The sequence below is a fragment of the Alexandromys fortis genome, unplaced genomic scaffold (assembly GCF_014885135.2).
Source record: "Alexandromys fortis isolate MF-2015 unplaced genomic scaffold, M_Fortis_MF-2015_v1.1 scaffold_6, whole genome shotgun sequence".
In the NCBI taxonomy this organism is placed as follows: Eukaryota; Metazoa; Chordata; class Mammalia; order Rodentia; family Cricetidae; genus Alexandromys; species Alexandromys fortis.
Genome location: NW_026067902.1, coordinates 18,768,877 through 18,790,864, shown reverse-complemented (window position 1 = coordinate 18,790,864; position 21,988 = coordinate 18,768,877). Strand labels below are relative to the sequence as shown.

The 21,988-nt window shown below is 45.1% G+C and overlaps 1 protein-coding gene and 1 pseudogene across 1 annotated transcript in view; one reads left to right on the top strand and one right to left on the bottom strand.

Moving 5' to 3' along the window:
* Ehd4 (EH domain containing 4) overlaps positions 1-21,988 on the bottom strand; it is a 68,810-nt gene that overhangs the window by 26,254 nt on the left and 20,568 nt on the right. Inside the window, exon 3 of the mRNA XM_050134222.1 lies at positions 13,338-13,435. Coding sequence (XP_049990179.1) covers positions 13,338-13,435 — 98 coding nt within the window. The remainder of the gene's footprint in view (positions 1-13,337; positions 13,436-21,988) is intronic.
* Positions 1,923-3,155, top strand: LOC126496686 (ubiquitin-like protein 5; annotated as a pseudogene).

Sequence of the window (21,988 nt, the reverse complement as noted above, 5' to 3'; positions counted from 1 at the left end):
CCGCCCTCTTGTTTTCAGCTCTTCCATATCCGCAGCTGGTCTGGATGAGAGAGGAGCTGCTGCCAAGGGACTGTGAAGCCTGAGGTAAATCTTTCTCTGTGCTTCATGGCTGCTGAGAAAAGCTGACACTACGGAGCACTTAGTATTTACATGGACTATCTGGTGAAATATTTTCTTCTTCTTCTGTGAAAGGGTGCATGGAGGCCTGGCGTGGCAGAGTACCTTGCTTAGGTCACCCAGTCTGTGGGAGGGGCTGGGAAATGGTAGCTATTCCAGGAAGCATTTCTCAGAATGCCATTTCTCTACTACCCAGAAATGTAATTATCTCACTCACCATAGGGGTCTCCCCCAGGAGTGGAGCGGAGACTACTATATGTTTTTTCCCACATATAACAGTAGGGATTGAGGCAATCTGAGAAGAAAGGCCTCATTATACCAGAGGAAGCTATTAAACATTTAAAAGTACAAATGAGAATGTGAAAAAAAAACTTCTTTATATTCACTAGAAGTTTGTAAGACCCCTCCCTTCCAAAGAGATTTGAAATGCGCAGAGGGCACTCTGCACGGAGTGAAGTGACAGGCGGGGGACAGCAGCTTCAGACGGTGGCTCCCTTTACCTGGTCACCTGGTGACCTCTGCTCTCACTGGCAGCTCTCCCCTGGGAGATACTGGTTAGTGCTGGCTCAGGAGACTTTTCCTAGAGGAAGGAGAGGCACCAGGGATGTAGCTCTCAGTCTAGGAGAGCTGTCAAATTTGCCAACATTATGCTTTGTTTGTCTGGGGTGGAAGAGGTGTACAGGGTGTCTGACTCAGAAGTAGTGGTTTAATGCTGCTCCCAAACTCTCAAAATGGGGCTTTCTTACATCAGAATTCCTGAGAAGCTGCCTCTGGTCCACACCCAGCCTCCTTGAACTAGGTACCAAGAGGCGGTGGCAACTGTGCCTCAGCCTGGAACTCACCACTTCTGTCTGCCAAAAATCACTCACAACAACAAAATTAATCGGGGAGCAGAGAAAACAGGGCTGGATATAACAAGATCCAGAAACACCCTAGTATCAAGCAAACAGAAACACAGTCAACAATAGAAATTGACCAGTAGTCGCAGGCAAGAATGTCCGGATGTTCATAATGATAACTCTGGGTAATCAGGAGAAGGTTAAGAAGATAACCCTTCAATGGCTTCCTGTTATTCCCAGAGCAAAATCTATGTGCTTCTCCTCCAGGCCTCCTGCACACACCTGCAGGCCCTTCTAGACCGCCTCATCTGCTATTCCTGGTTACTCAGCAATGCACCCTGAACTCAGCAGATCTTATTACCCCTCCCCACTAGCTTTTGCCAGTGCAGCATCTTCTGCAGAGCCCCTCGCAACTCTGTTAGGCAAACTCCCCATTCTTTTTAGTTGGTCCTAGGGATCACATCAAGATCCCGAGGCAAACTCTACCAGTGAGCACTACCTAGCCCCACCCTTCCCTGCCATTCTGTCTGTCCAGCCTCAGAGACAACCCCTGCCTAGGCGACTATCGTAGGAACACCACTGGCTGTGGGATATCAAGACTTTCTTTTTAAGCCTCGGTTTCAACATGCATTTGTTCTGTATTTTGGCTCATCCGCCACCTGCACAGAACCTTTCTACAGTCAGTCTCGCTGCTGAAACCTAAAGCAATGGGCATGCACAGAAGGTGCTGAAGAGCTTGACCAGGAATGCCTGGCACAGCGTGACAACCAACGTAGGGAAACCTCCTTCCCCTCCTTCTGCCGTCCTTGATATGAGAGTTGCAGGGTGGCATATAGCCTTCCCCAAGACTGCCATCAAAATCTCTGAAAAAACAGATCTAGTATCTGCAGCGTGTCTTAGTTAGGGTTTCTACTGCTGTGATAAAACTCCATGACCAAAAGCAACTTGGGGAGGAAAGGGTTTATTTCAGCCTACAGTTCTACATCACAGTTCATGATTGAAGGAAGTCAAGGCAGGGGCCTAGAGGCAGGAAGTAATGCAGAGGCCATGGAAGAGTGCTGTTTACTGACTCATTTTGCCTGTTTTCTTATACAGTCCAGGACCACCTGCCAAAGGGTAGCACCATCCACAGTGAGCTGGGCTCTCTCACCTACAGGCAAATCACAGAGGCATTTCCTCAAATGAGATTCCTTCTTCCCAGATTACCCTAGCTGGGGTCAGGTTGCCATAAAAACAAGAGAGCACAAAGAGGAAAGCATCAACTACATTGCTTCCGAAGGCTACCTTCTCAAGAGTGAAAGTGTCCCAGTTTGTGCACATATCTCTCGCGGGTCACAACATGTGCTCTAGAACCAGCAGGCTTCTCACTAGCTTTGTTTAAGTCACCATAAGTCTTCATGGTTTAAACAGAAACCCATTTTCTCGGGTAGCTCTGAGAACTGACTGGTGGTTCTTGGTTGGGGTCCCTCGTGAGGTCTGATGACTGGAGCTACCCGACAGCTTGACTGAGTTGGCTGAGTGGTGCCCGGTGCCCGCACACATTTGAGTCAGGCCAGTGGAGTGGCTGGCTAGCTGAGCCTCTCCAGGGGATGGGTGTGAGCCTCCCCAACTACAGGAGCCTCAGGGCACAGCATCTGGCTTCTCCCCAAGCAAATATTCCAAGAGATCCAGGTGAAACCTGTGAGACTTCCTATGGCTGAAACTTGGGACATCATGAAGTATCCCTCCTACTCAATTCTGCTGATCAAAAAGTGAGATTAAAGGGCCAGACTGGCCCGATTCAAGGTGAGGAGACTTTACAAGGATGTGAATGTTGGAGACACAGTTTGGGGTGGTGGTGAGAAGAGCTTGTGGCATCGGCCAGAGATCGGTGTTCGAGGTAGGAGTTGTGTCGTCGATAAGTTTGAGGGGTTTAGAGGTCCAGCCACAATGACTGAGGTGGTTTGCAACGACCGTCTAGGGAAGAAAGTCCGCGTCAAGTGCAACACCGTGACACCATCGGGGACTTGAAGAAACTGATAGCGGCCCAAACTGGCACCCAGTGGAATAGGATCGTTCTTAAAAAGTGGTACACGATTTTTAAGGACCACGTGTCTCTGGGAGATTATGAAATCCATGATGGGATGAACCTGGAGCTTTATCACCAATAGACGGGAATTCCTTCTCCTTGCCTCCCCTGCCTTCCTCTCCCACCCTCATTTGACACTGGTATAGATGCCCATTTTTAACAATTCACATGAATAAAAACTTCAGTGGTGCAAAAAAAAATTGCTTAGCATCTCTGTGCCTCACTGGAGTCTTCTCTTCTGTAAAATGGGACCACAGAGGGTTTCTTCAAGGAGCAATGAGCTAACATATGGAAAGAACTCAGGGTTGCACACTCACAGGGCAAGAAATATTTTCCCAATTCATTTGTTTCCCAATGTCTATGGAATAGTTTGCAAAATGGTTTATAATTACCAGTTGTTTTCTACACAGACTAAGAAAAATGTCTGCCTTACCATCAAGATATATATTTGTTTGTTTTGCTTTGTTTTGTTTTTTAAGTGAAAGTCAAGGCTTTAAGGTTAGAAAAAAATCAGCCATTCCTCATGATTGATTATGCTTTAAAAATGTTAATAAAATCTGCCAGGGCCCAGCAGATAATGTTCTGAGCCACAGTGGTGACGAGTTCACATTCGGATCAGAAGCAGCAACACTCGTCATGACGAATTTCCCGTGGCATCAGTGGAAAAGGAGACATGAATGTGTTTGTCAGCAAACTTCTCCGAAACAAAAAGGGATCAGGATTTCCTGTTGGGGGCCCGAGTAACAAATGATGTCCAGCATCTCACAGCTCCAAATGACTGGCCTTAGCACCAGCCAGAAAACAGGACCTGTCAACAAGTCATCAGGGGCCAGCTCCAGCTATGGGGACAGACACTTTTCTGTTGATGCCAAATCCAAACAAAGTTTAGAGGTCACTAAACTCAACTCTAAATGTAAAAACGGCTTCATGACCTGAGCCTGCAGACACACATTCTACGGGATTTTCTACCTCATCATCACCCAATTCCTAATCCTCAGCATTCCAAGTAATCTTCAGAACCAAATCTCCTAATGGGTGCCTGTTGGCTATGTGTCCATGTTCCAGCACGCACACCACTCCCTGCCTTCCCAAAGCTGCCATTTCCCACATTTTTGTTCCCACCCTCTTTTTGTAGTCTACAAGAGATAACAGTAAGGGCAGCCTTGGTTATCTCCCTTGCCTTACACTCCAGACAGATGCTGGTAAGAACTTCCTATCAACAACTCCCTTTATGTTCACCTTGGCTGTCTATAGTAACTGGCCTGTGAGCTTGCCCATTTATCCTGCTGCTGAGCAAGGAGACTCCTGTGTAAGGACAGACTAATAGATCGATTAGTTAGAACCTGAGTCCCCAAATGAACTCACATCTACAGATGATGATGATGATTGAGAAAGAATTTTATTATGTAGCACACACTAGCCTGGAACTTTCTAGATAGTCCAGACTAGTTCTTAACTTTTGATCCTTTGCTTCCTGAGTGCTAGGATTACAGGCATGTATCACTATGCTTGGTGAAGTAATTAAGTTTTAGAACAAGGGTGCCAAGACCTTCTGGTGGGGGAAATAATTATCTTTTCAACAAATTGTGCAGGGACAGCTGGATTTCCACACACAAAAGGAAAGAAGCTGTACCCCTGACTCATATCAAACAATTAGTGTAAAGTATCGATGACTTCATCTGACAGTTAAAACTGTGAAACTAGGGGCTGGAGAGATGGCTCAGAGGATAAGAGCACTGGCTGCTCTTCCAGAGGATCTGAGTTCAATTCCCAGCAACCACATGGTGGCTCACAACCATCTATGATGAAATCTGGTGCCCTCCTCTGGTGTGCAGGCAGAATGCTGTCTACATAATAAATAAATCTTAAAAACAAAACAAAACTGTGAAACTACTAGAAAAACATATGAGCAAAATACATGTCTTCCAGGTTATAGCTAATGATGTCTTTAAACTGATTTTCTTCCCTCTATCTCCTAAGTGCTGGGATTACTGACCTTGAGTTAACTTCTCAGATTAAGAAGCCAAAACACAGCAAGGTAAGATGAACTAAACTGAAATGAACATGGTCTTTATCTCAGAAAATATCAATGAGAAGAAAGTGAAAACGCAGTGGAAGAAGACATTTGTAAATTATGTATCTAACAAGAGTACAGCATATATAAAGAGTTGTTGCCCAACTAAAAAGAGTAGGCAAAGAACCCGCATGGCCATTTCTCTGAAGATAGGCAAATGGTCAAGAAGATGTTTAACATCATCAGCTGGAAATGCAAACAAAACCCAAAATGAGATCCTGCTTCATAACTAAACAGCTAGAATCAATCGACACTCAGGGCTGGGAGCGTAGTCGGGTGGTATGACGCCCCTGACTGCCACAGCTAGAGAAGAGAGAGCAGCAGTGTTGATGAGGATGCAGAGAACCCTCGTTATTTTGTGGTAGGAAATGAAATGGTGCAGCTGCTTTGGAAAACAGTTCAGTAACTCTTCAAAGATTAAATATTGATCAGGCCAACTTGTGGAACACTCCTTTACTCCCAGCACTTGAGGGAGAAAAGTCAGGCAGATCTCTCTAAACTGGAGGCCAGCCTGGTCTACAAAGTAAGGCCAGTGGGTTAAAACCGGTCTCGCTGAACATAGCGGACAATGAGGACTACTGAGAACTCAAGAACAATGGCAATGGGTTTTTGATCCTATTGCATGTATTGGCTTTGTGGGAGCCTAGGCAGTTTGGATGCTCACCTTACTAGACCTGGATGGAGGTGGGTGGTCCTTGGACTTCCCACAGGGCAGGGAACCCTGATTGCTCTTTGGGCTGATGTGGGTGGGGGATTTGATTGGGGGTGGGGGAGGGAAAGGGGAGGCTGCGGTGGGGAAGAGACAGAAATCTTTAATAAATAAATAAAAAAATAAGTAAAAAAAAAAAAACAAAACAAAGTAAGGCCAGCTAAGACTACATAGTGAGACCCAATCCAAAAGGGGTGTGGGTTGGGCAGGGAAATGGCTCAGAGCTTAAGAACACTTGCTGCTTCTGCAGAGGACTAGGGTCCTGTTCCTAGCACCCATATGATGGCTCGTAGCCATTATAACTCTAGTTCTAAGAGATCTTGCCTTCTTCTGACCTCTGCAGACACCAGGCACACATGTGGTGCACATGCATACATGCAGGTAAACACATACACATGAAATAAAGTAAACAAATATAGTAAAATTTAGAAGTTACATATTCAATTATAGTTCAATCTGGCAATTACATGAAACATATGTCCTCACAAAAATTTACACATGAACACTCACAGGATACTCATAACAGTCAAAACATCACAAAATTCAAACATCTAGTAGTTGGTGAGTGAATAAAATATGGTATAACCATATGACAGAATAATATGTCATCGTAAAAGACAGCAAGTATTGGTATATACTACATTGCATATAAACCTTGCAAATACGATTGGTTTTAAATGCAAACACTTCCTAGGTGGTCCTACTAATATGAAATATACAGGGTAGGTAAATCCAAAGAGGCAAAGAGTAGATCAGTGATCACCTAGTTAGGGCTGAGAGGAGGACCTATGACCACAAAGGATATGGCTGATTATCCAGGGTGATAAATGGTCTAAACTTGACGGTGGTGATGGCTAAATCAATTCTACAAAAACCAATGAATTACTTCTTTTTTAAGGCAAGAAAGAAAATATAATGCCCCTAAAAGGAAGAGGAACCTGCTCTTAGAACCTTTGTTTAGTACTTAACCTTTGCTTCCTGCTGGGTGCACCTCTTGATTAGAGCTCCCTCGATGACAAACTGTAATTGGGATACGTAACCCAAATAAACCCTTTCCTCCCTAAGTTATTTTTGGTCATGGTCTTTATCACATCAATAGAAAGCAAACTAAGATACACCGGGTACTAACTCTAGAAACTTCAATCCCTTGACTGGACCAAAGAAAATAATTTGATTATAGGTTTATACTGATTGTTACAGAAACAATCAGAACAAAATGAACATGCAGTATTTTAAATCAATAAATGGATATATGACATTTGAACATTTTCAAATAATCTCTTTCACTTGTATTTATGTGTATGCACACATGTATGCAGGTGCCTGCAGAGTCCACAAGAGGGTGCCAGACCCTGTGGAGCTGGCATTACAGTCAGTTGTGAGCTGCAAGACCTGAGTGCTGGGAACCAAACTTAGGTCTTGCGCAAGAGCTTTTGACTAAACACTACATGGGGTTAGATCTGAATACTGTGAGCAGCCAAAACGTGTGGTCTTGACCTGCCCCAACTCTGCAAGGCCAGCTCCTTCTCAGTATTGAGGTCTTGCCTAAAGCATTGTCTTCACAGATGCACGCGCAGTCTAAAGCGGCTAGCCCACCTCACTGACTCCTCACTGAGCAGTCTCATATCGCCTTCCTAGTATGCAATACTTATTCATAGCAATGAATAAAATAATTTACCTGTTTCTTTGCATCTGACTCACTGTAACATAAGTTCTACCAGGGGGTGACTGTATCCATCTTGTTTGTTAGGTCAAATGAGGCATGTAAGAGTGGATATATACACAGCACACTTTTCACTCAGGACTTAGTGCCACAGTCTTGACTATGCCACCCACACCTGCTTTGACTGGGGACTGCTGGGCCTTGGCAGCTCTCTCACTGGTCTTCACTGCTGTTGAAGACACCTAACAGCTTGCTCCAGGCCTTTCAGTCTTCTAAAACAGACTTAAGTGTGTGTGTTTCCCTTAAATCCTTCTCACTCCCAAAACCCAAGAGGGGAAGTTACTCTTATCTGGATATCTCTAAATGTTCTCTCTCTTTTCCTGGGCAGTCATCAAAATCCGGTCTTTTGTCTTTAAAGTTCAAAAAAACTTGTCAAGTAGATGTTTGTGCTTCCCTGATTGTGATCTGTTTTTGTCTTTTCTATTTTTTCTTTCTTTCTATGCCCTTACTAATCACAGTTTGGACTTCCATGCCCTGTTTCCCAGCTCCGGCAATTCTTTTGTGATGTTAAGTTTGAGGACCTCGGGTTTGCTGGCAGTTTCTTGAAACAGCCTGTTCACAGGGTTTGCCTATCTTCAGGTGCCACACTCAAAGGCATTTGTCTGTGAATGTGCAGATGCTAATGACAACTCTGAAGTTTGCTGCTGTCACTGAAAGACATTAAATCCTTGTCTCACACACCACCACTGTGCTGCTTTTATTAGCAGGGCGTTTTCCGTCCTTTTATCTGGTCACCATCTTACCAGCCCCATAGTCACTGGTTTTAACGAACAGACTGGGAAGTAACAGACACAAGGCTTCTACATCAGAGGAAGAAATTCAGCTTTCATTTGATGAGTATGAGCCCTGGGAAGAAAAGTAGATTTGATAGAAGAGCCAGGCCAAGAGGTTGTTTTTCCCTCTAGACTTCTTTGCATTTTTTGTTTATTTTGTTTTGTGTTGAGACAGGGTCTCATTTATAGCCCAGGCTAGTCTACCTCAAACTCTTGCTTCCTGAGTACTGGGACTGCAGGTGTGAGCCACCATGTCTAGTCAAGGGTTTAACTTCACTTTGTTTGTTGTTTGAGGCAGGGTCTCACTCTGTAGCCCAGGCTGGCTTCAAACTTACTATGTATCCTAGGTCTCCTTTGAACTTGCTAAATCCTGCCTCAGTCTACCAAGTGCTGGGATTACAGACATGAGCCACCATGTCTGGCGTTATTTGCATTTTTAGGATGGAAAAACTGTTCTATTTTTGTTGCCATAATCAAATCTTTAGAGACAAATCTCAGTCTCCTCCGGAATCCACAGGAAGAATTATTTGCAGCTAAAACAGCACCTCAGTGCAATCGTGCTAGAGAGACGGCCAAGGGCACTGATGGCCGCGCTACAATTTTCTTCTGTGTTTTGCTCAAAGACGCAGATGCTGTGGTTAAAGTTAGACTGAAGAGGTTTATCCCAAGTAGCTGAGAACACACTGGTTTTCATGCCAAGTCCAGAAATAAACCCTAGGTGATGTTTAGGTTCTGCATGGAATAAACGGTAGTCTAGGAAGCAAACAGTCTGAGAGCCAGGATGATAACAGACTGGGAGTGGAAACAAGGATGTGCACGTGGATAAGCGCGCTCGTCCAGCTCGTCACATTGCGTCAACAATCTGGAAGCTGCCACTGGGGCAAAGGAGCTGCCGAAGGGTGAGCTAGCTCAGAATTTACACACCCAATTCAGAAAAATAATCTGAAAAAATCTGAAGAACCCACACATTCTCTTATTGGCAAGAACATTTGAAGGACTTATAGTTAGCTATTACTTGATTTCAATAAAATTATTATAAATATATCTGAGTATTTTTATTCCTGCTTGATAAGCATTCAATCCTTCATACCAGTCAAGAAAAGCTACAGTTCACTAAATAAACCTAATTGTTTGTTCCTAAAGGTTTTCTGCTATGATTGAACTAAGATACATCTAAAGGATCTCCATATTGAGTGGTATGAAACAGTTACTTCAAAACCAATTACCTAACTGTCAGCATCCTTGTTGACTCTGGAGCACAGAGCAGTCCAGCAGGAGGGAGGAGGCAAGGAGGCAGGAGGGAGTACAATGCCCTGACTTTGAGGGGCACTGCTAGAGTCTGCCAGATTCTGCAGAGGCATCTCTTTATGGCTTTATAAGCTTTTATGGCTGCTTATAACTTAAGGTGGGGTTGGACATACTTTGCATCAAACCCAACACTGCAGAATACGAGGTATCACTCAGAAAGCTCACACGTTTCTTCTCTCCCCATTACGGGCCTAGAGAAGAGGCATGGCTGCACAACACTGCCTTCACTCTGGTAACCACACTTGCCCTTCTGCCCAGCACAGAATAAAGACGCGGGGATTATAACGCAATGAGAGAATTAACATGATGTGTAGAGCTGCAGGCAAAGGGAGGCACGTAACTGAACTCCAGGTTCAAGAGTTCCTGTTTCTGCTTTTACCACTAAAGTATCCGACTCCTTCCTGAATATATACATGGCACTAGGCTGCCTGATCCCTAAATCTCTGGACCCTGGTCCTCACTACTCTGGGTAATGTGGTATGAGGACCGCCAGTGTGACAAAAGCCAGCTCTCCAGTTCAGGTCCATCCTGTCTAATGTGACCACAGCAGGGTAGCATAATGCTCAACTGCCTCCTTACTATCTGCTTGTCCCAAGCTAAAGGAAGACACTGGGTTTGCAGGAGTCAGTACTTCTTCCTGGGGGTGCTCAGCAGTCAGCACACACACACACACACACCACACACATACACACACCTCTCCTCCCATCGTTAGCACTCCTTCATGCAGGCTCTCTGCAGCTCCCCACAGGTGGGAAGGTGAGCGGGCTTCCACATTATCTTAGACTGTCAACAATGCTGGAACAGCCACTCTTCTGAGCCTGTTCTCCAAATGTAACACTGTTAGTAATTTTTACCCTGCTCCTCAGGTCTCAGACTTGGTCACACATCTGCCTAGCAACTGGGAAAAATGCTCATGGCTGCTTTCAAGGCTGCTTTCCCAGAAGTGGGAGGGTGAGGAGTCTTTAGCTCTGTCTGCTCATGGTTATGTTCAGGTTTAAATTAAATAATAAAGCCCATATGACTAACAGTGTTTAGAGTGACATATAACAAGGGTTTAGCACGCTATGCCTCTTACATTATTACAAATACCCACCTCAAGTGGTCTCCTTTATTGCATAAGAGAGTAAGTCACAAGGCTTGTTGAGGGTTAACCCATCAACTGCAGAAAGGAAAATGGAGAACGGGGATGATACATCAGTACCCGCCCCCCCACACTTTCTTCCTCTTACAGACAAAACGTTCGCGAGGGAGTCAGACACTTAACAATAAAGTCAATATGGGATGTTTTTAATGCCCATGGAGTCACAATTGGTAAGTACTCCATTGGCTGTGCTGACCTTAATTTCTAACAAATTAAGACCACATGCTTGGGCTGTGTCCAAGCTGGACAGAAGGATGGACGTTAGCCTGAGCACATGTGAGGTGTGCCAAACTGCTGAAGCTGAAGCGTGTTTAAGACGCTACTTATTCTTTGGTAATGAATATGTCAGTTGAGTGACTCCAACCACCAACTATGTCCCCAATACCATGTGTCAACAGGCTTGGAAACCCTGGCCACAGTCCACAGCACTGTTTTAGAGTCCAAGGTCCTTCCCCACAGCTGCTGTGTCCCTCAGAATGGCAGGGGCCAGCTGGTGGGCTTGGGCCACGCGTGCTATTTCTGTGTATAGGATGTGAGTGGACAGTAAGTCAGACCAGGATGTGAGTCAGATCATACCAAGTGTCGACAGAAACTGATCTTCAAAGCAAACTAGAAGCATCATGCCAGGCTTTGGCACCACCGGGCAGGAGCTACAGCTTGAAAGACACTTGTAATTACTACACATAAGAGAAACACTAAAACATATGGAAGGTGAGCATTGACAAAGGCCTGCCATTGGGGAAAAAAGGGGACAAGGTGGAAGCCACACCCTAGAAGCCCTAAAATTCTGTGGTAAAAAGATTTATCAGGGTCACATATTTCTTCAGAATACTAAGTCAGACAAGTAGAAGCAGTAAATTGGGATAGCTCATTTGTTTTTCCCCCAAATAAAACACCTCACCAGCCTTTCAGATTAAGGGTCCCAAACTAGGGTGCTGCGTGTGCACACACTTGGTCACAAATGTGCATGTGTATGCCCATGCATGTGGCAGTCAGAAGATAGCTTTGGCTGCCATTTTTCAGGGGCTATCTACCTTGCTTTTTGAGCCAGGGTCTCACTGGCCTGAGATACATGAGACCCTGTCTCAAACGAAACAAAACAAACTCATCTATGGGGACTGAGCTACAGAGCTCCACCAAAACCAAACAAACCTGTAATTCTCTTTGTAAAAGTGAAAAACCGCTAACACATTATTAGTTAAACAGAATGCATACATTCCTTTTATTAAGCCCACAGAGATCATACGGCAAAAGGTCAGTTGTGGGAAATGTGTTTGGTCATTGTGTTTCCGCTAGAAATTATGTGTTTGGATGTGTAGGAAGAGCTGCTGGGACAGCGTGAGCTTCTTCATACCCTTACTCGTTTGGATTCTATTTTTATAACAGGAAACAACAACAACAAGATCTTCGGGAGAGAAGACCAGTGTAAGCCTGGTTTTGTTGTTTTGTTTTCTCCTTTCTCTCTAACCATCAGATTGTGTGACGACTCTGTTAAGTGTCCCTGCCAGAATCAGCAAAGACCGCAGGATGAGCCAGGCAGACCCAGCTCTCTGTGAGTCCACAGATTGGCGAAGGAAGGAGGTCACTGGCCGAAGAAACCCTTCCGGTGCCAGCAAGCAGCTTCCCTTTACTGAACAACCACGTTTTTGCTTCCTGGACTGAGGAGTTCACTGCTGGTCACACTCACGGCTGACTAGAGTGGCTGCCACTCAAGGGTGGCAGGCACGGTTTCACCATGCTGTGCAAAGGTCTGTGAAGCTATCAGCAGGAAGTGATAGCGGTAGGGCCCACCTCACAACCATAACCTTGGGATCCACCCTGCACGCTTCCCGCCAGGCCTTTCTTCTCTCGGCTGCTGTCCTAGGATCTGTCCCATGAGCTTTTCTATGGCAGCGGGACCTGAAGGTGGCAGTATACCCATTAAAACCATAACGCCCAGGTCTGGAAACGACTATCAACTACCATGGCCTTGTCTGCTAAGGCGAATGGAACCCACGACACTGTTCAAGCACTTTCTGATCTTCCTACAGACTGGCTCTTTCCTTATCAGTTTCCTTTGAGTAATTCTTACTCGTCCTTCAGAGCCTCGGGGGTGCCTCTTTCCACGCTCCAGCGCCAGGTCAGGCTCCCTGCTACCTGGAAACTGGGCTGCAGTTCGTGGTATTTCACCCAGTCCTCATTTTAGTTCTATGACAACATGAAGGATGCCTACTTCGTTTCCAGTTCCTCAAGGACAGAAACCAGGTCTGTTTCTGCTGTATGCACAGAATTGTGTCTGCCTAGCAAAAGCTTCCTCATGGCGAGATGCTTCAAGGCTCCTGGGGTGAAACCCATACCAGTGGGAAGAATGCCACGTGTCCGAGTGAACAGTTACCTCCTGGGTGCTGACATTTATCTGAGCTTGGAACTAGCTGAAATGGCTGAGCTATGAAACCTCCTCACTTGTTTCCTGGGGCTTCTTTGGCTGCATAGGGTACTATGGGAGGCCCTGGGCTGTGGCTGTCCTGGAGGGGTGGGAAGAACGGGACAGGAGCAGAAATGGTCTGGAGAGGGTGGGGGTGGGGGTGGGGTGGCCAGGCACTGACCTCGGCTAATGCGCTGCTTCTCCCCGGACAGGATGCCGGGGCTGTCGATGATGCTGATGCTCTTCAGAACCTGGTTGGGCAGCTGCGAGCACATGAATCTGGAAGAGACAGAACAAAGTTGGGGCCAGGACTGGACCTTGAGGAAGTCTCTAATGGTGGGGTTCCTTGGGTTCTCTACTCACCGATGTCTGTAAAAGAGGATGTGGAGGAGACAGAGACTACAGACGCAGAAATGGGCTATGAAGCAGGGGAGGGGCTAGGGGAAACTGATGGCAGCTCCCCTGGTACCACAGAATAGATGCCATTCCACAAACAGGAGTGGGGGATGGGCTGCAACCCACTGCTAGTTGCCACTCGGTACCTTATTGTTAATTGTGGTTTTAGCTAAGATTTATCAAATAGTTGGACATTTTCCAAATATCGCCTATTTTGATCCCTAAATTAACCTTCTTCCATCAATTTCAGAGAGGTTAAGCAGCTGAGTCACTCAGACCCGGGCCTTAAGCTCAGTCTGACTCCTACCCCCATGAGCCTCCTGTCCCACTTCCATGTTCAAGCATCCTCAGCTTCTGCAGCCTCCTTCAGGGTGCACTTCCAGGCCAGAGTACCTGAGTCTGCCCTATACGCTCTGCAGACCGCTAGAGGACCTAGGGCTGATGCCCCTTTCTGAGGCCCCCAATGACCCAGCATCTAGTCCAAAGTTCCCTGTGCTTCAAGTTCAGCAAAAGGCTGGGAAACATCACTCCTCAGATGTTTAGACAGAAGTCTAGGGCTGCCCTGAGAACAGGTGAGGGGACGGTCAGCAGAGGTCCTGAATGAGCATCTTCAAGCCTCTTTCCTGGTCTCCTCCTTCTGCCCGTGGTCCCTATTGCTAGGCTTCCATCATCTGCCCTAACAACCTGGAAACGCAGTGGGAGAGAAGGAAAATTTTGAATTGTGCTCCAGCAGACTTGGGCTCAGAGTCTGTTTGGCTTTGTTGGTGACCTTAGACAAAAGCCATTCCCCGTGGGCCTCAGTTTCCTTATATGTAAAGAGAGACAGCTAAACTAGAATCTGGCGTGTCCTTGGAGCTTTCCCGTCGTGAGCCGGTGAGTAATAGCAGGAAGCACTCTGTTACTTCCACCTCGGGCTTGAATCTTTGTTGGGCTTGTGTATGTTTTATGGTGGAAACAGTGCCTCTCCTCTTCCTGTTTTAAAAGTGCCTGACTGCTGTATCTGTGTGGGCAGAGGCTTGGAAACGCCTGGGAACAGCTCAGTTCTTCCATTCAGTGGAACTGTGGGGATTACTCAGAAAGTAAGTATGCTGGGAATGCAGGATAAGGAGGCCATAAGGAAGCCTCACGGTCTCCACAGCTGTGGCCAGAGCAGCCCCGTGGGCAGGGGAGGGCACCCAGCCCCGAGGTGCTATCGCTGGCATTCATGAAAACTGTCCTTTAAGGGGCTCAGCACTAGGTAGTCACACTTTTTTTCTGTATTTATGAATCAGTTCGAGAAGAGGAAAGGCTCTTTGAAGCGCAGACCGGTTATGACATCATGGGGCAATAATGTGTGGCTGGCCAGAGACTACACACTAGTACCTTCGAAGACAGATGAGTGGAACTCAGTCCAGAAAACTGAAAATCGCCATAATATGAAAAATAAAGCCAAATACATGTAAGAGGAGCCTTTCATTTATCTTTTCTCTGGTCCCTCTTGTACCCTATGCCCAACTGAGCAGAGTGAGGATGTGAGCAGAACACACAGGGCCACTAGTCCCTGTTTGTTAGGTTCCCAGAGAGAGCTTGACTTTCCTGTTCTGCTCTCTAGAACTGAGGGAGAAACAGAGTTCTGAGCATCACTTGGTGGGCACCATTTCTTGTCAGTCTATTCTGAAACAAGCTGAATATGTTGAACATGCTGTACTGTGAAACTATTTTACACAAACTGTCCCCACAGGGAGGCTGATAGTTCTCAAAAACCACAAGCTCACACTCAGTATCAAAATTTCCAAAACACAAAATCCCTAGATTTTGGTATGAGGTTAACAGAGGGACTTAAAATTCCTACAGTGATCACCCCTGGAATGTACAACAAGAGCTTGTCAACAGCTCCCAGGTCAGTGTGTGAGCCACAGAGCAAGACGCAGTACTCCACACAGCAGCAAGGACAGCTGCCGAGAGAGAGAGAGAGAGAGAGAGAGAGAGAGAGACAGACAGACAGACAGACAGACAGACAGACAGACAGACAGAGGAGAGACACACACTAGCCAGGCAAGGCTAGGCGGGCAGAGAGCACTAGGGTATCACAGCAGGTACCGCAAGGTTAGGTCTACGCATGTGGCATTATCCTAAAACCACATTCTACTGTAACCAGGAACCTCTAATATCATGATGGCAATTGTTCTGCGGGAACATTTCTGGGCATAGATCTGCTGTACCAAGATGGATTTCACACTCTTTCCTGAAGCGGTGAAATCAGTGCAGACACACAAAAGGCAGGTGGGCTGCAGAGATCCAGGGTCTCTCCCTGCTTCCATAGGTCCCCCTCCCACGGACCTGATAAATTTTTTTCCCCAAGGTATAAGAAGAAAACAATCAAGATCCTTCACTGTCCCAGCTCCATGTCACCTCCAAGTCTAGGGAAAGCCAAAGGTAGCAAAGGCGTAGAGGATAAAAAACGGCAGGTATCCTAAGGTCTCAAGCAGTTGCTAGCTCTGCCTTACAGGAACACAAGGAGGTACAAGTATTAGGTTACTTAGAATTACCTCCAAAAGCTAAAAGTCTAAGTTAATGATTAATGTTTAAAAAGTTAAATTCGGGCTGTCAAGATGGCTCAGTGGGTAAGGGTTCTTGCAGGTATTTCTGATGACCCGAGTCAATCCCCACGACCTGCAGGGTAGAAAGAGAAAACTGATTCCCACAGCTTGTTCAGTGTCCCCACATACTCATAGTAGACAGTTGACCACCCCTTGCCAAATAAATACATATTTTTTATTTGTATAAATACAGATTTCATTTGTAAAAAATGAAATTGGTAGGCTGAGCATTGTGATTCACACCTATAATCCAAGCACCTGGGAGCCCTGGGCTTTAGAATGGGGACAATCAAAGACAGGATTAGCTTCAGCTACATACTGAGTTGGAGACTGGTCTGGGCTACGTGTGACCCCAATTTTTTTTCAAAGCACAAAACAAAATGGAAAAACTAGATTTGTAAAAGAACTGTCCCACACCTGAATACTGATTTTGATTTTTCAATGAAACTATAAGGTTTTCAGTTATTATGAAAATAATAACACCAGCACTAAGCCCTGACCATGTGCCAGGCTTGCTCTACTTTAAATCCTTACTGCAATCTGAGAGGCATTACAAAAGGGCAATCTGGGGCTTGGAAGGGCCACACGCTTTTGTTTGTCATAGCCCACTGGTGACAAATGACGAAGCTGAGATTGTAGGCTGGCTGTCCTGGGTGCATCTGAACCATATGGCTACTGCTATCCCTGCCCACGCTGGAATCACTGCTGAGTCTCTTTACCACACAGGGTAATATCCTGAAACAAAGGCGTGGCGTGTCACTGCCCCGAGACTTCCATGTTCAGTCTGTACTCTACGTCATGATGTGGGGAGCTAGGCAGCGGTGAATGACAGACGGATGTGGATGTGGGCAATCCCTCTTGAACAGGTCTCTAAGCCTCTCTATGCGACTCTACCAGGTTTGTCACTCAGCTCAAATCATAACAGGAAGGGAGCATAGAGCAGTTTCAAAATACTTCCTTTGATCTTGCCTGCTTTACCAATGAGTACAAATCCAGAGATTATATAATGTAAACAGAAATCTAAGAAAAGACCTGGCAACTCAGTATCACAGCCCCACTAGTGATGTTCACATCTAGACTACACGAACGCTCCTTTCTCAACTGCCATGGAGGAAAGCCAGAAACAGTGTGCCAGCCTAGAAGGATCTGCCCAAACCAAGCGGAAAGGGTACATTTCCTGAAATGGTGGAACCAAAATCATACAGGCAGCTATCAATCAGGAACAGTGGTTTGGGATCTGGAGAGATGACTTGGTGGTTAAGAACCCTGGCTGCTCTACCAAAGGATTTAGGTCTGAATCCCAGAACCCATATGGTGACTATAACTCCAGTTCCAGGGGATCTGAAAACCTCTTTGGGACTCTGCCAGCACCAGGCAGAAATGTGGTATACAAACGCACATACAGGCAAAACATCCATATACATAAAACAAAAACAACAATAACAAAACAACAACAAGAACCCCAAAACAAGTTGGGTAGTGATGGCACACGCCTTTAACCCCAGCAGTTGGGAGACAGGTGAATGTCTGAGTTTGAGGTCTGCTTGATCTACAGAGCAAGTTCCAGGAAACCGAGGGTTACACAGAGAAACCCTGTCTTGAAAAACCCCAAAACAAACAAACAAAAAACCCAAAAGAAAGAACAACAAAAAAAACCCTAATAGATTGTAGCTGGGTATGGTAGCGTACACTTTTAATCCCAGAACTTAGGGCAAGTGGATCTCTGAGGTCAAGGTTAGCCTAGTCTACAAAGGGAGTACAAGGCCAGAGATACATAGTGAGATCCTGCCTCAACAACAAAACAAGAGGACAATGGTTTGTGACCCAGAATCACCTCACGTCCTAAGGGGAAAGATTAATGGGAAAAAGTTAAGCAATTATAGGCAAACACATGTGTGTGTACATGTGTGCATGCATGAGAAAAAGAGAGAGAGCAAATGAATTTCTTTTGTGAAAAACAGTCATTTGAAAGCATACTAGAAGATAAGACTGAAAACAGTACCTGAGGCTATCTGTATTTTAAAATGCTGCCATTTTTAGAAAAGTGCACTGAGGGAAACCCACAGCATCTAATTTATTTCCTAATAAGCATCTAACAGTCTCCTGCAGACTGCTGGAGATTGAAAATGTCAGGCTCCAAGCCCTGACACTTCTGAACTGTCTGACAACATTGGCATCTTTCAGAACTCAGATGTAGGGTGCTCTGGGCAGTGTCTGTTCCTTCTCTGTGAAGTGAACTGCCTCCTGATACAGGCTGGAATATCAACTCCATGGCATAGCTCCAAGCGGGGTGCTGTGGGACTTCTCTTAAATGACGCAGCCTGGGGGAGACAGCTTAGGCAGGCCGATTTTTAAAGCCTCTCATTTCCATCAAACTCTTTTTTATTCTAAACCTAATTCCCCCTTGTGCTGCTGAAGTATGTGGCTTCCTAATTCAAACCCGTCTTTTCAGGAATTCATCTGTTTCTTTGAAATGTACCACTGATCCTTTGGTCTCTCAGCAATCAGCCTAGGGGAATCAGGTCTCCAAGGTTTGTTTAATAGGGAAGGTGGTTTCACCCTCCATGCATCTTCTGACTTAAAGCACCCTGTGAGATGCCCTTCTGAACAGTGGCTGAAGTCATGAGAGGCCTCTGTCATCAAGACCTAGGGAGAAAGTTCTACCCAGAAAACAACTGATTTTCCTTCCTATTGTTTTGACCTAGTTTCCAGAAAGTGTGTCATGTTAAGAGTTCCCGCCTTTGGCGCGAACCCTGCTGTATCCCAGAGGGCTACTACAATCACACAATCACACACACACAGTTTGAATGCACACATACACATACAATTTGAATGCAGACACACACACAGTGTGAATGCGCACACATACAGAATTTGAATGCACACACACATACACAGACGTACACACACAGTTTGAATGCATACACACACGCACACACACAGATTGAACGCACACACATACAGAGTTTGAATGTACACACACACGGAGTTTGAATGCATATATACGCGCACACACACAGAGTTTGAATGCACACACACACACACACACAAAGTTGGAACGCCCTACCCTAACTGATGCTCTCTCTTACGCACTGTGTGAGGCAGCTGCCCTGTCATGCAGGCGCCACTTAACTGAGCTATCAGCATTGTGGATTTCCATGAGGCACATCCTGTACTTGTGAGCCTCACACAGGCACAGCCACCGGGATGGCTTGAAGGACAGACATTCCTCATTGCTGGGTCACAGGGTGGCAAATGGTAGGAGGAGAGAAACCTGAATTCTGCTTCTTCCTGATCACCTTTTCTTCAGCAAATCACTTCTCTGCTTTTAGCTTTCTTACTTGTGAACTGACCATTTGTTGTGGAATATTTGTACATTGTGTGAAGATACATCGCTGTGACTGATGTAATAAAAGCTGACTGGCCAATAGCTAGGCAGGGGGTATAGGCAGGATTTCCAGGGAGAGATAGAAGAGGAGGCAGGATTTAGGCATGCAGGAGATGTCAGGAAAGGAAACAGGAGGTGCAAGATGGAAGAGAAATAATGCCAGACTACAGAATGTAAATTAATATAAATGGGTTAATTTAAGTTATAAGAGCTAGTTAGGAACAAGCCTAAGCTATAGGCTGAGCTTTCATAATTAATAAAAAGTCTCCATGTCATTATTTGGGAACTGATTGGTGGGACAGAAAAAGCCTTGTTACAGCCATTTTATTCTCTATTAATCCTACAAGCATAGTACTGATAAAATTATGTGAACTATATCTTGGCAGATAGTATTTTCTCCATTGTCTTCACTGCAGGGCTATTCTAAAGCTAACTGGCGGCAGCAGGCAGAGTTTAAACACTGCACTATTGGGAAGCTCAGCACTGTGGTCTCCAGGACTGAGGTCAGATGATCTGGGTTCCAATCCCAACACCGCCACTGGGCTGAGTGACCCTAAAGACATTATCTTACCCTTGTTGTCCATCAGTTCCTCATCACTGCTTGAGGATAACGGTGCAGCCACATCACGCATTTTCATGAGGACTTAAAGAAAATATATCTCAGTTCTCCATGTTACATATTCAAGTAGAGTGTGGGCCAGTGCAGGACACAAGCTGTCTAGTTGTTTGATTAATACTCGACTTACATAATGCATGGATTATTATCAGCACATTTTAGATTCTAAGATAGTGAACCTTGCCATTCAAAAATTTTTCCTCTATACTTTTCTTCCATATTTATCTCCAAGTTTGAGATTAAAAACAAGTTATTTTAGGAAAGTAAAACAAACTAATAATCATTCTTTCTGCATATGTCCTTAAAAGTATGGACTTTGCTAAATGAGAATTTGAAAAAAAAGTCAGATTTATTTCTCTTTAAAGGCCTGTCAGGCTTAATAATAATAATAATAATAATAATAATAAACCATAAAAGAAAAGGCAAGGGCAATGAATGTAAGGATTCTAAAGCAACCTTCCAGGAGGAAGATTACTGTGCCTGGGACTCTAGATAGAAAAGTGCTGGGACCAGTCTAGTTGTTCCTTACTTCACATCCTGAGTTCCCAAAAAGTGTGTGTGTGTGTGTGTGTGTGTGTGTGTGTGTGTGTGTGTGTGTGTGTGTTTTGTTGCCATTTCCTTGGACTTGGTTCATTCACTTTGTACTGAGGCTCTCAAGACCTTGGGATCTTTCCCTGGGTTTAACTTCTGCACAAGGAGAAGCTGCCACCCATGGCAGCTTTGGAGTTAAGACACAAGCCCCTCCTGAAGAAGAGAATCTGCAGGGGAGGTCATCCGGACAGTGTTTTGTAAGTCACTGTTAACAACAAGAATGAACTTCTCCATCCTCATCAGCTGTACACTTCTGCCTAACCTACCGAGTTTTCTTGCTACCCCTCGGATGCTATCTTTGGTTTGCAACAGAAGCATCTGAAAGCCTTTAAAGGAGGAATCTGCTCATAGATGGAATCTTGGAGGCTCCCTGGGCTGCTCTCAGCACAACCACTGTACAAGTGTTCATTCCAGGGTCCTCATGAACGGAGCCTCTCAGGCTCTGGACAGGCAGCAATCAGAGGGAGAGGCTGCTCTTATTTTTAGAAACATCTAGAAAGCAGAAATGCAGCTCAAGTCTCCTGCTGTGCCCCAGTACCAGCCCTACTTCCTCTTCCTAAGCAGGCTGGAGCTGGTCCTCCACTTCTAGCTGATGGCTGGCTCCCCATTCTTTAAAGTTACACTTAGAAAAGAGGAAAAAGGGGGGTGTGGAGGAATGGCAGAAAGGAGGAGGAAAGGGGTTTAAAAAGAAAACGTACATATTTTAACAATATTAACTGTCCCAACCATGAACTTAATTTTCCAGATAAAGCTAAAAGCACAGAAAAACAAAAGTCGAAACTGACAAACAGCATTGTTTCAAACTAAAAAGCCTTTGCACAGTAAAGGAAGCAACCAACAGAGTGAAAAACAATCTATAAAATATGATGAGAAGCTACTTGACAGGGTATTGATATCTAGACTATAAAGACAGTAACTCCCAAAGAACTGCAATCCAATAAAAAGTGGCTACATAATCTCAAAAGAAATAAAAATGTCAGTTAAACACATGAAAAAAATGCTCAGTATCATTAGCCATTAGGGAGATAAAAATCAAAACTACAATGAGATCCTGTCTCCCCCAGTTAGAATGGATATTATTAAAATATGCTGGTGATTTTGTGGAGGAGAAAGGAACCTTTGTACACTGTGGTGAATGTCAGGTGGGGTAGCCCCTACGGAAAACATAAGTGTCCTCAAATAACCAAGATCTACCTGTCACCCAGCTATCTACTCCTGTGAATATAATATATCTGAAGAAAGTGAAATTGGATGCACAAGAG